Here is a 14651-nt window from a genome sequence, read left to right as displayed (position 1 = left end):
AACTATTTTTCCAGCCATGTTATTAAAATTAGCAAAGGAGCTGACTGGTGTAAACCGACAATGATAGAAAACTATTTGTCTCACTTCGTGTAGCTCTGACACAACATTATATTATCCTACATATCCTTTAATACTTACTACATTAATATTATACATTTTTTCTTCTCTAAAAGTGATCATGATAGTTGTTTAGAGACTCCATCATAATTTTTTTAAGTCAATAAAAATCATATACAAAATTCATTTTTCCAAGAAACCATCCTCCATAAGTTCAATGCAGACTCAGATGCATATTGAATGGCCTATGACTAAATCTAGTGTTGGCACAAATGTCAACTGTAAGGTAACTAAAATTTGTGCCAATCCAACTAATTGGGATCAACAACTCAACTTCTATTGCATTGAGGACCAACCATGCCAATATCCTGATTAAGTCAAAAACATTTAAAATGTTTTTTAGTGTATCTAGTAAAGATTATTTTTTTTTCAAATTCCCTATGTCTCCACTTAAACATTAATGAAATGGCCTCATCCAATTACTGCATGTATTGGTCATGTGTAAACATATTCAAGTCTAGTTAGCTCATTTCTTGTAGATCCAACACCTAATACAGTTATAGCATTTTGGAATCATTTGATATAGAAGGGGATAGTTTTTTTTTTTGACATACGAATAGAATTGTTCATTGATAGATCCTCTAAAATAACAAACCTAACCAAGATAAAAAAAAAAAAATAGGAAGACAATAAATATGTGGAACACATGACAACAGAGTTCCAGCAGACTCACCACAAATGTAAATTGAGCAAAACAATAGTACAGAATTGGAATAATATCCAAATTCTTGTTTTCTTTAGCCAACTCAATTGCTTTTTCATATGTCTGGCAAGCTACCTCAGTGTTTCCCTGCATAAAATGGAGCATACTAGTTCATGATGGTTCTATCTTTTGAGGCATTATACTAATGGAGTTTTAACATACCAGACGCTTTTCCATGTTTGCCAGCTTTTTAACAGTACCAATGAAGTCAGAACCCAAATCCAGACCCTGCTTAACTAGAATACGTGCAGCAGAAAAATCACCAATTTTCTCCTTAAACATGGCACTGTAGATGTGGAAAGCTGGAACTCTCTACTGGCAACAACACAGAAATATTTTAATGAAACAAAAGATTAACACAGCCACAATGAAAGAGGAACAAAGCATAGCACTCTCCACACAAATTCAAAGAATGTACACTTGTCATAATTGTTCTAATGGTAGGATTTCATCCCCTTGAAAAGGTCTAGTGGCTAGCGCATGAGATGTTGCCAACTTGAGGTCTCGAGTTCGAATCTCGGCATAGCCGAGATAAATGCCTCCATGCACTAGTCATTATTCCAAGGGCTAGTAACCACCCGTGATTTACCTCCTCCATGCTGGACCTGGGCGAGTTGGCGGGGGCACCGGAGGCGAGCACAGTCACCTTTTGCCAACTCTAATGGTAGGATTTCAAATCAAACTGGCAAATAAGACAACCGATACGGTATGAATACTAGTTATCTCAGATTTAACCGTCACTCAATGAAGCTACTTATCGAAAAGGTTGTTGAAGAATGTTAGCATAGTTCTAAATCTTTGTTTTATCAAATGCCTTCATGCATGAGCCCACGCTGAAACCTCATTGAAACATGATGATCTTTAAAAATGGCGAGGCATCCGTGAAACTATATCAGAGGATAAGCATTGGCACTGATCCAAATGGCAGAGTATTGATGAAGGTTCAGCATGTGACCTTATTGGGTAGGAAGGTAAGGATAACTGTCTTCTTTGGGGAACAGAAACATAAGGTGCGCTAGCCATGGCAGCCAGAGGCAAAACCATTCCTCCTCTGCCTCCCCTTCTTCCTTTGTCCCCTCTTTTTATTCCTCTTGATCAATGTTGACAGACACCAACACTTGCTGAAAAATGTTATGCCAATCAGCATAGGAACAATTTCATTAAGATCAGCCACCACAGTCCAGCATCCAAAGGAGATCTCAAGCCTTGGGCATTCATTAAAGGCACCAGAGGATAGCCAAGAGAATAGTTCACGAGGATTCTGCCTTGGACATTCATTAAATGCAACAAAGGATAGCCAAGAGAATAGTTCACGAGGATTCAACTACCAAAGTTTATAACTTGGACCCTATCACAGTCATTCCAGTTTAAAACTCCCACCTTAGATATCTAATAGATCAATACCAAAATTTGAGAAATCAAAGTTTTATCATTTATGAAACATGAAAATATTATTTAAACAACATGGTGAGCCACAGCATGTAGAAGAAGTTGGAAACAAACAGGGTTGCAAATATTGGCATAAAAAGAGGAAAAAATAATTGATGAATAATTGTAGAAAGGTGGCACACCCAAATGCTCATAACTACATATTTTTATAACTATTTCAGACAAAAATCGTATTTCATGATAAGAGATGGAACTTTTAAAATATAGTTAATATGATATATACAAATAAAATAACAAACATTGGCTCCTAGGAGCAGTTATAACACTATAGTTCAATTTGACTACCACAATGGAGAAAAAAGGACAGCCCTATGTACAAAGTTCCCGCCAATGCGGGGTTCCAAGAAAGATCAGACCGCATTGGGTCTATTGTACGCAGCCTTACACTGCAATGCATGAGACTATGTCGGTGATTTAAACCCATAACCACAAGGTCACATGGCAACAACCTTACCATTGTGCCAAGGCTCCCTTTCGACTACAACAATGGAGAAAAAGGGAAAAAATAATTTCTTTGGAGTGATGAATTATGTATCTAACACTCCAGGAAAAAAAAAGTAGTATGAGTGGTTGAGCTAATCACTGGTTTGATACCTTAAGAAAGATGGTCAATGCTCGCCCAAGTGCATCATTTGCAATCTCACGGCCACCATTTGCATCCATAAACTCAACATACCGAACCCAAAACTCTGAATAGCTGGCACAAGCAATTAAACATCTCTCATAAAGTTTTACTGTCTGTCAAAAGAAAAAGTGATTTGGATCATAACATAGCAAGTTCTATTTAATTAGCATAAAAAAACAAATTCATACCCAATCAAAATCTCCTTGCATCTCAGCAAAGTCAAGATACTGGTGCCAGTTGTCTATTTGACAAGCATCCAGTGGCTTCAGATGGAAATATCTCCTCCTGATGTGTGCTTCAAAGCAACAGATCTTTTCATCTATTTGTCTCGATCTGTTGTAAAGTTGATTCCCAAGGGATAAGTACTTTCTAAATGCTATCTTTGAATGATCGCCTTTCTGATCCATAAATTCTTTGATCAGGTTGGAAATTTCTAAATATTCATTATCCTTAATATCTGTCATTCCTTGACTCAACGGGATGCTTTCTCTTGGCAATTCAAGGTCCTGCTGGCAACCCATCTTTTGAGACCATATATCAACCAACTTCTTAAATCTGAAAATTTTCCACCCAGTGCAATTAAGTTATTTTAATATAACTGCTAATTGCCATGTCTACAATAATCTACTCAATGCATTAATTAACAAAGAAGGTATCAAAACAAAGTGTCTGAATTACTGGACATCACATTTATATGATTGGGACTTTACACTACTGGTGATAAAGAAGAAATAGGAATAGCCAGTTTTAGTAACAAAGAAATTGATTTTCCAATGAGCAAATGATAAGCTGTAGCAGCAGCATCTTGCAACTTCCTTGACATGAGAATAGAACACAAAACTTGAAAGATGAAGGTCATGCAGGATAAAATATGTACCTTTCATAATAGCTCTGTAATTTCTTTGTGGGAAATACCAGAGTTCTAATGTGAAGATGAGCTAGCTGACTCCATTGCTGAATGGAATATTCATATTCAATATACTTGTCCCACAACTGATGGCAGAAGTAATCTTTCTTAACAAATGATAAGCCTCGCTCATATAATCTGGTAAGAGGGGATCAAGTATTGTTGAATAAAAGAATTTGGAAACACTTTAATTTATAAGCATATGAAACAGAGAACTGTTATATCAATAAAAATTAGCTAAATTTCCCCAAGCAATAACATTTAATGCTACATTGAGATATAGGGCCACTTTTCCAAATGACTCACTCATAGATGTTCAAACCTGGAATATTCAAACGTAATCACAAAAACTAACACTCAGACACCCTAACATGTTGTAGTATTTTATATTCTAAAATGAACCTAGGCTGAAAAAATGAAACCACACACACATCGGATACACCTTTCTCACACAATGTAATAATAAGCTCATGTTCTATTGTATTCTCCCTTTGAAGGAGAAGGGACAAATAAGATGAATCAGGTATTTCAGATAATACCACTTGCTTAGCACCTTCTTCATGCAATTGAGATGAGAGCTATCTGGACCTGGAATACAAACCAAATCCTATTCACACCTCATAGACCTCCCAAACAATGGTCTTCATAGCAAATTGTGCAGGCAGAATAGCTCCAATATATAGATTTCTGAAATTCAACCTTGTCTCTGGCAAACAGAAAAGACTATTTAGGCTATTCCTTTTGAGGTTATATGAGCTTAGTTTAAGTGATTATGAGTCAAAAAGAGAAGACAATGCAACGGCCATCATCAACACCAGATGAAGATGAGTTGCGTGAAGATTGACTCAAAGTGAAGCTACTCTTGTTCTATGAAGTTCTAAAGATTATTCAGACAAGGCTTAATCACCCGATACAGATGAGCTGTCCTGTTCTGATTGAGATGCAGAACAGAGGTGGCACATGGCATGCTAGTAATGGTCACCAGTAACTATCTGGCAGAGAAATCAACCAGAAGAGGGTTTTTAAGGCACACACCTCCTCTAGAGAGACGTAAGGTGTCTCTAACAGCAAGCAAACTAGGGCTCCAAGGCACAACTGCTGCTGGATAGGATTTTGACAGGAGATTGTCACAAGGAAGATGCTTGGGTTGATGTTTTCAATGAGACACGGATATCCAGACCTGTACAGTGAAACCAATTTGACAATGTCGACAAAAATACAGTCTGTCTTGTTGCTAGTTCTGCAGGTTCTGCAGTGAACCATACCTGTACAGGTCACCAGTAAGCTAAGGGCCAGCTTAAAGGAGGCTGACATGTCCATGGGCAGAAGACATTGCAGAGGTTGTGGGATGATAACTACATATGAATTAGAGAATATTTTTGGTGTGCTGGGTTGTTGGCTGACACTTGAGAAGGAAGAGAGTTAGCACAAGTCACAGGTTGTGATAAGTCAAAGGAATTTGTTACAAGAAAAGTGAGGCCAAGAGAAAGCACAAAATGAAAGTATGAAGTACTGAATCAAGAATTCAGCCCTAAACCAATTCATGCAGCACCAAAACCAACAATCTCACAGAGAATAAATTTCAGAACTCAAAATTCATTAATTTAAAGATATTTCAACAACAAAAGCTTGGGGTCCCTTTTAAAGACCCAAGCATGGCTCAATCTCCAAACACTACAAAGTTGGTAAACAGATAACCAATTCCCAAATAACTTTTTTCTACCGCTACAAAGTGTAAATAATGTTGTTGTGTTGTGTAGTTCAAAACATAAACTTACAACTTATTAACTCTATAAATGTATATTTCAAAACTTCCAAAACTACAAATTTGGTAAACAGATAACCAATTCCCAAATAACTTTTTTCTACCGCTACAAAGTGTAAATAATTCTATTGTGTTGTGTAGTTCAAAACATAAACTTACAACTTATTAACTCTATAACTGTATATTTCAAAACTTCCAAAATTTTGACCACTAAAGAAACCAAATATTAGTGATGTTTTTAAACCAGATCAGAAACTACATCAACTCTTTTGACGATTACATCAAGTAGGCCAAAATATCATTTGAAGATAGTCACCAATGTCAGCAAAAGCATGGTCTCACATGAGGTATTTAGTAACTTGGTCTTATATGAGAATCCTATTTACGGTGTAATCTGAGTCCTTTTGATTACTTCAGTACAATTTTATCTCTCTCAATTGTTAACATAAACAAAGATTATCTATTATCCATCAGAATAGACTCAATATCAAAATTAGTCAACCAACCCTTGAATAATATTAATGTGATTCTTGTAAGTCATTGGTCAAATCATTGTTACGTCGTGCTTGTCCTAGTTATTTGAGGTTAACTATATGGATCGTGTACCTCCATTGCACTCAATGCATGGTTGTATTATTAATATCTAAATAAATCAGCACTTGATCAGGCCATGCAAAACAGAAATCAAGAAGAAAACATCATATTGACCAAAATTAGGAACTTAAGTTTTACATCTATGAAGTTCACTATCAAACCTTCTTTTGTAAAAGAACTAGTAGACGGACATCAATATTGAATTCACATTGACCAATAATTTAGGAAATTTAACTATGATTTACAGAATTTTACAAAAATGATTGACAAATTAAGCTTCAAAGATTATATACAACCATTCCTAGCATATGAATTTGAAGACATTAATTTCAAAAAAGTAATGCAAGTTAAATTATTTGCCTCCTACTCAAATACAAACATGCATAATCGAAGGATCTTTTAGCAAAATAACGTTGTCTTTTTCAAAGTAACTTGGCGGCTGTGTTCTTCTCATATAAAAAACTAATGTTTGATAAGAAATTCCCAAAATTTTGTCCAATTTGGTATCAATCAGCAGCAACAGAATGTTGCATCAATAAAAACTTGTACCTCCGAATATCCATAGGATCCTCATATGTTAAGACACCAAAGCTACAGTATTTGACCCATATATCAACAGAATATGGCACTGCTAGGACAGCCCTTTCATAGATTTCCTCAACATCATGCAAAGTGCAGAGTTGTGCCTTGTGATTTGCGTACTTGTTCCAGTAACCATAACATAAAGGATACTCAGACAAGAACGCATCATAAATCAAGCAGATTCGTTCAATGTCATTCTGCAATCCATTGCATGAAAATGTCATTAAAGAGCACAATATATAATTCAATATTTTCTTAGGATAAAAGGGTAGAAAATCACAAGGGACTTGTTATATATGGAAAAAAAACCTTGAAGTCAGACTCAAACTCACTGACATAAAATATTTTTAAACTTTGGATACATAAATTATTTTATTTGGAGTTTAAATTAGAATTTGAATTTTGTAGCTAAATTTTATTTATTTATATAAAAAAATGAAAAATGAAACTTGATTCAGACACACTCTGACTCGACTTGATGGGATCAAATTTGAAAATTTTGGATTCAAAATTTTTTCAATAAAATCAAATTTAAATTTGAAAAAAAAAAATATTCCTTCAAATTAAACTATATGGATAGATTTTTTTTAATAAAAAACTTTAATATGATCAAAAAGTGCATACCTATCGCAGTCATCATGTATTTTAAATGATATTCCAATAAAACAAATTAAAATAGTGAAAGAAAAAAAAATATTTTCTCAGCTTAATGAAATAATATTTTATTCAATCAAAGTGTCATGTTGAACTGATCTGCTCCTCCACGCCCCAACCAAAGCTAAGAGAAGACATGTAGAGGAGAAGAAGCTCGACATGATCTCACTAAAGTTTAATTTTTCCTTCGCTTGCTCGCATGATCTCCCAATCTCTCCTAGCGTCACAGAAGTCAGAACACAAAAACGAATTCTTGTCATGACTAATTAAGTTGAAGTGAACCAATATTTAGATTTTATGGTCAAATGAAAGTCGATTTAGAGTTGAGTGAAACTTAACAAGTAGACATGGTGATTAGAAGTTCAAATCATCCTGAATCTAGACTTATTTTAGCTCATTTAGGATTGAATCAACCAAGTTCGTATATAGGATAGTCTTGTTTGTTTAGGTAATTGAATTTTTAAGAGGATTTGAATTATTTATATTTCTTCTCTCTGTCTCCACATACTCTCCTCATTCCTCCCGCTCTTCCCCAATTCCTCTACCTCACCCATTGAACAGCCCAACAACACGCGTCATTCAACAGCAAGCCCAAATCCCCTTTGTTGCTTTCCTTCGAGAGCCCTTCTCTCTCCCTTATGCTATGTTTACTTGGGAGAGCAGAAAGCAAAACTAAGGAAAAATTTTCGCAGTAAAAAAATTTTCATCGTTTACTTCATTAAAATTTTAAGAGGGAAGACACAATCCATCCGCGGATGGTTTTAGAGCCAAAATTGATCACCTCAAAATTGGGCGAAAAGCAACGGATGGAAAAAAAATTATGCATGTACCCCTTTTCATTCACAAAACTACACCATATATAAAAAAAAAATGATGCATATACCCTTTTTAACTCACAAAATTACACCATATATCAAAAAAAAAATGATGCATATACCCTTTTTTAATTACAAAAATTACACCGCATGTACCCACCTTCCTCAATCAAGGTAAACAAGCATGCAAAGGAAGAGATTTCTTTCCCTTTCCATTTTCTTCCCATGCCCCTAGGTTTATTTCATCCATCCATCGTCCACTCCTTCAGGTAATAGAGCATTAGTCTCCCTCCTAGTCTCTCTCCCCCTTTTGTCTCTCTAGCTCTACCATGTATGACCATCACTTCTCTAGAAATCAAGGAGAACTTCAGTGTCGATATCAAAGTCATCTCCCGTGTCGATCGGTGGGATGGATGGTAAATTTCCAACCATACAGACTAGCACAACTTGACGTTTTAATACATAGTCATTACTTGTTGTGATTATATGTTTTCAAATGAAATTAACATCTTAGCTTCCCATAAGATGATCACAACCAATTCCCTGTAGGATTCATGTTATTCAAACACTAGAAAACATAAAATATAGAATGGATATAGGTGTTAGTAGAATTTCATAAAGCACAACAGGAAAAGCAAAAAAGAAGCCAAATTTGTACAAGCAGATGAGAAATCCACTTACAGGGTGAGCTTTCTCAACATGTGCTATAAGTGAAGTCCAAGCTTCAAAGTCATTTGGCACATCTCCAACCAGTTCCTCAAACCTATTCAGATCAAATCCAACTGCAAAAAACAAAAAAAAAAATTGTACATCATCGCATTGCTCTTATAATCAACACCCTTATCATACAAAATATTCCGTTCACACAAACAAATAAGCTCCAAGGCATAATATTTTGGCGCTGAAATTTATGTATTCCAGTTTCAGCCGATTCAGAGAGTAAAACACTAAAACTCAGCAATCATCCTAAGAACTGTTATGCTTCCTTTCCTCGATCTGTTTCCAATCCAAGGATCAGAGGTTAGTAGACCGATATTCTAGAGGATAGACGAGCAAAAATAACAACCGAAGCTAAATCCTCCCATCCGTATTTTTGCTGAGCCTCGACCAGGGAAAACCCCAAGATGCTAGGATATCGTGATTTGGTTCGAGGGAAGCATCTTATGGCTCATTTTTCTCCTTTCTTCCGGGATTATGAAAGAAGAACAGTACGAGGTGAGATCAAAAGAGTACCCGAGTTTATCTTCGTGAGCTCCGGCGCCTCGTGCTCCATTACCGCGTCCCTTCCTAGTATCTCGCCCTCGTCCCTTCTTGGTGTCGCGTCCTCGATCCCATCCAACGCTTCCATTGCAGCACTAGGAGAGCGAGGAGCCTGGACGAAGATCTGTGCTCGACTCCGCAGAGTTTCGCCGATCTAGACGGTAGAGCCCAAAACAAGAAACGTGGGCCCCTTGTAGAGAAAACGGACCCCACGAGGTAAACCAATAAAGGAGCTATATAATAATTCAAAAGAATATTTCATTATTTCATCCTGACAGTTTGTTGCACAAAATTATCCAAACATTTGTTTTTACTCTTTATTTCTATTTTTTTCCATCTAAATCTCAAATTAATTCGTACTTAATGTGTTCCACGTTGATAAAAATTACAATTTTATAATTGCTATAGTATAAACTCATCAAACATTCATGTTATATCAATTACTAAATCATAATTATTATAATACGAATTCAACTTACTCTCATCATATATTTATATTTTAACCGCTATTAATTTTACAATTGGTACGACACAGGAGATAATATTACTAAATAGTAATAAAGGTCAGTTAAATAACTATATACGGCTAAATAGTGGAGTGGAAGTTCTTTGATAAAAAATTACAAGAGCGTCCATGATTTAGAAAAAAAATGTTGCCTTCCTGATTTTTAGCCTATTATTTTTAATACTATTTATTTTATTTGTGTTTAAAAATGCTCAAAAAGTTATTTCGAGTGATATAAACAGAGAGATTGGTAGATTTATTATAACATTTTCAAAACCTAACAAATTCTACCATCCCCAGACTCGACACCTTCCACCTTGATGCGGATATATCACAAGGCATTAGGAAAATTACAAGGATGGAGAGAGACATTTTCATCATTTGACATGTTGGGGCTTTAAGGCTTTAAGTGGGAAAGCACCGTTCATTTGAGGGGAAGGGAGTTCGTGCTTTCTCTTGCGTCGCCACTAGGAACCAGGGGTTCCTTTGTGCATCGCCGGCACCACCAAGGAGTTCCGCCAGCAACGGCCTCTTTGAGGCCAACTCCTCCCCTGCTCTTCCAACCCGCTGTCGACGGCGTCTCCATCAACCTCCGCCTCATCCACTTCTCGTCCGTCGTTGTCGGCCTCCCACCTAGCCATGAGAGCCTCGCCAACGTCGACTTCCGCCAGCACACGACCTTCTTCGAGGGAATATACATGCTAGAAGATCCCTTCTGCCGCACCTTCGTCGAGCTCCGCCCCGACGCTGTCGTCTCCGACTGGTTCCTGCCGTGGGCGTTCGTCATCGTCGAGGAGTTCCGCATCTCGCGCCTCGCGTTCCATGGCTACGACCCCTTCGCGCTCTGCGCCAATCCAAGCCGCAGCTTCCCGTCGTCGTCGCTGCCTTTAGCGGCCACTGACACCGCCTCTAGTGGTCGTCGGCGCCTCCCGCCGCCATTGCTGCCACCCCCCAATGCCACCTACAATGACAAGTCACCAGGCGATCCATGACCACCACTGATTTCACAGCTGTTGTCATCGTCCGATTTGGTACTGTGCTGGCCTACGAGCCACCGTTGTATTTCGACCTACGAGCCGTTGTGGTGTGTTCGGCCTGTGCGCCGATATTATCCCGGCCTGCGTGCCGACGTCATCTCTCGGTCGGCTTGTCGCTAGTATCTATCGGTCGGCCTGTTATTTGCCGGATTCAGGTTACGCTCGCCTCCCGACGGGCAGATCCAGCTCCGCAGCTGACACATTCATCTATCCTTCAGGGTCGTGACGACTCGATCAGCAGCGCGACCAGCTCACCGATCATTCCGAGGGTGCCCCCCGAGGCCAGGGTACGTCATCGTACTCATCTTGTATTTATTTTATTGTTCTGTTGTTATTCGGCTGCTTATATATTCACGGGACCCGCCTCGAGCATCGGGGTACCAGGGACCTGGCCAACCCAGTCGCTAGCTGCAGGTACTGTTGACCGGAGGTCTTCCGATGACTTGGTCAACACAAAAGACAGTTCACCATCCGGGTCATGGAGATGCGATCAACAATCCAGACACGTCATTCCGACAGTCCAGTCTTCTCAAATTCCCGACAAGAACATAATTTGCGTCGTCTATGGGAACGCACCTGATCTGGAACGTGAAGATGGACGACGCCGGAAAATTCTGTTATACTCATGACCTTGGTGGGTTTCGACGAGACTGTTCTGCTCTCCTCACTCCACGGGTATTCGAGAGTCGAGGAATTGAGTCAGATCCTCTGTCGGTCGGCAGGTCAGTTTCTTCATTATATTCTCTTTCGGTTGTAGGATCTGTCATAGTTCTCCGGCCGAACCCCCCCCCCCCTCCAATCGGTCGTGATAATATTTGCGAAGACTCCCGAGCCGATTGACCGGGATTATATTTGCGAAGACTCCCGCGCCAATCGACCGGGATTATATTTGTGAAGACTCTCGCGCCGATCGACCGGGATTATATTTGCGAAGACTCTCGAGCTGATCGACCGAGATTATATTTGCGAAAACTCCTGCGCCGATCAGTCAGGATTATATTTGCGAAGACTCCCGCGTCGATCGGCCGGGATTATATTTACGAAGACTCTCGTGTCGATCAGCCGGGTTTATATATTATTAGAGCCACGAGCTCATTGTCGAAGACTCCCACTGCGATCGACTGGGTTTGAGTTATATTAGAGTCACAGGCTTTAGAAGTCGAGCGGCGACTATAAACCCCGGAGTCGAGTGACGACTATAAACCCTAGAGTCGAGCGACGACTATAAACCCCTATGAAGATCGTCGAGTGGAGACGTTAAACCCAGGTCTCCACCGACAGTCGAGCGGCGACCTTAAACCCAAGTCTTCACCGACCAGCTTATCAGAGCATCTATCTCCCCTGCTCGGGGTCGAGTGGTCTTCACTGGTCTCAAACCAGCTTATCAGAGCATCTATCTCCCCCGCTCAGGGTCGAGTGGTCTTCACTAGTCTCGGACCAGCTTATCATAGCATCTATCTCCCCCGCTCGGGGTCGAGTGCTCTTCACTGGTCTCGGACCAGCTTAGCAGATATTTCATCTCCTCCGTTTGGGGTCGAGCAGCCTTCACTGGTCGCGGACCAACATGCCAGATGTTCTATCTCCCCCATTCGGGGTCGAGCGGTTTTCACTGGTCGAGTTCTCCTATATCCCCTATTTGAGGTCGAGCGATTTTCACTGGGCACGGGTCAACATATTAGAATATCCATCTCACCGTTCGGGATTGGGCTATCTCCGATGGTCGCGGACGAGAGTACCTCCATTGGTCTCAGGCCAAAATATCTCATGGGCTCTGAGCTCGCTCAGCTCACGACTGTCGTTTCCGTGCGCATTCGATTTCACGAGCTATGCTCCCGCTCGATTTTCAGGCTCCACTCCTGCCCGACGCTACTTCATCGTTCGCTCCGTATTCGCCTATACGCTCACTTGGCATTCGACCGAGAGCTTGCCTGACAACCGCTCAACACTATTTTTCGTCGCTCGGTAGACACATTGGTAGCCGCCTGATCCTTTCTCCGATCGTCCACTTAGCCACGTGCTTGCTTCAGTCGACATCCTAGTGGTCTTCAAGTCGGCATTTTACGGTCACCATGTCGACATTTCGAGATCGCCCGATCACATTTTACAATCATCTGACCGACATTTCTAGGGGCCCGATTTCCATCCATCCGATCGCCCGGTCTCCATCTTCGCGGTCGCGCGCTCGACATCGTCCGCCGGGCGAATATCCACTCGATTTCCATCCATCCGATCGCCCGATCAGTATCTTCGCAGTCGCGCGCTCGACATCGTCCGCCCAGCGTCTATCCACTCGATTTCCATCCATCCGATCGACCGGTCGGTATCTTCGCAATTGCGTGCTCGGCATTGTTCGCCTGGCGTCTATCCACTCAATTTCCATCCATCCAATCGCTCGGTCGGTATCTTCGCAATTGTGCGCTCGGCATCGTCCGCCCAGCGTCTATCCACTCGATTTCCATCCATCCGATCGCCCGGTCGGTATCTTCGCAATTGCGCACTCGGCATCATCCGCCCGACGTCTATCCACCCGATCGACATCCTTTCGACCGCTCGGTCGGCATCTTCGCGGTCGCGCGCTTGGCACCGTCCCACTCTATACTACTCGATTGTCGGGCCAGCATTTTACGACCGTCTGGTCGACATTCTCTGGGTCGCTTGTGCAGTACTCTAGTAGTCTTCCGACTGTATTGCTCAATCGTTCGTTCGGCCACACACTTGAGATACTCGGTCGAACGCTCGACATTCTCTAGATGGTCTGGCCAGCATTTTACGATCGACTGGTCGACACTTTCTCGATCGCCCGTTCGACATCGCCCGCCCATTCACTCGGTCAGCATTTTATGATCGATTGGTCGACACTCTCTCGGTCGCTCACTCGGCATCGGTCCGGTTATCGACTTGGTCCGCTCGGCACCGTTACCATCTCATGCTACACCATTACTATAGCGATCGCTCGCGTGACATTATACGATGGGTTTAGTGATTTGACTCAGTTATTGATGTTGGATCGAGAATTCGCTAGAGGGGGGGTGAATAGCGATTTAAAAATATCGTAGAGTAAGCACGTAGCGGAAAAAGAAAAGTAAAAAGAGAGCAACGCTAACACAAGTAATCTTTTACTTGGTTCGGAGTCTATGCTGACTCCTACTCAAACGAAAGCACTCGTTGAGTGCTTTCGTTTGACAATAACTAATAATTCGAAAAGATATTACAAATGCAGTACAGGAATTAATTAGTAAAAGAAAACCCAACAATAAAACTAAGACAGAAAATGAACTTGTCGGAGAGCTTTCGCAGCGTCGCAGGGGCACAGAAGAGCAGATCATTCGTTGTTGTGTTGTGACTCCAGCCTTTACCCTCCTTATATAGAGGTTCGGGGCCCTTGGATCCCTTCGAGCGCCCTGAATATGACGTAGCCGAGCCAACCAGGGATCTCCACGTGGCGAGGTGACATTGTGGATAAAAATTGCCTCTGGGTACTCGGATCCCTTCGGGTGCCCGAATCCCTTCCGGGCGCTCGGACCCTTATTTTCCAACATTCTCCTTCCTGTAAGAAAACGTTAGTCCGAGGCAATGTAAATTATATTTCTTGCAACACAGAGTGTTAGCACAATTTATAATAAAACATGATAGTAATT

The 14651-nt window shown here is 40.7% G+C and overlaps 1 protein-coding gene across 1 annotated transcript in view; it reads right to left on the bottom strand.

The window, feature by feature from the left end:
• Positions 1–12219, bottom strand: part of LOC121981585 — a 49342-nt gene extending 37123 nt beyond the window's left edge. Inside the window, exons 1-8 of the mRNA XM_042534180.1 lie at positions 9445–12219; positions 8893–8993; positions 6710–6939; positions 3772–3939; positions 3083–3449; positions 2864–3007; positions 983–1132; positions 791–907 (exon numbers count right to left, since the gene is read on the bottom strand). Of these exons, the coding sequence (XP_042390114.1) occupies positions 791–907; positions 983–1132; positions 2864–3007; positions 3083–3449; positions 3772–3939; positions 6710–6939; positions 8893–8993; positions 9445–9559 (1392 nt within the window). The 5' untranslated portion in view covers positions 9560–12219. The remainder of the gene's footprint in view (positions 1–790; positions 908–982; positions 1133–2863; positions 3008–3082; positions 3450–3771; positions 3940–6709; positions 6940–8892; positions 8994–9444) is intronic.
• Positions 12220–14651: the final 2432 nt, after the last annotated feature.

The sequence above is a fragment of the Zingiber officinale genome, chromosome 5A (assembly GCF_018446385.1).
Source record: "Zingiber officinale cultivar Zhangliang chromosome 5A, Zo_v1.1, whole genome shotgun sequence".
In the NCBI taxonomy this organism is placed as follows: domain Eukaryota; kingdom Viridiplantae; phylum Streptophyta; class Magnoliopsida; order Zingiberales; family Zingiberaceae; genus Zingiber; species Zingiber officinale.
This window is presented reverse-complemented; position numbering and strand designations above follow the sequence as displayed.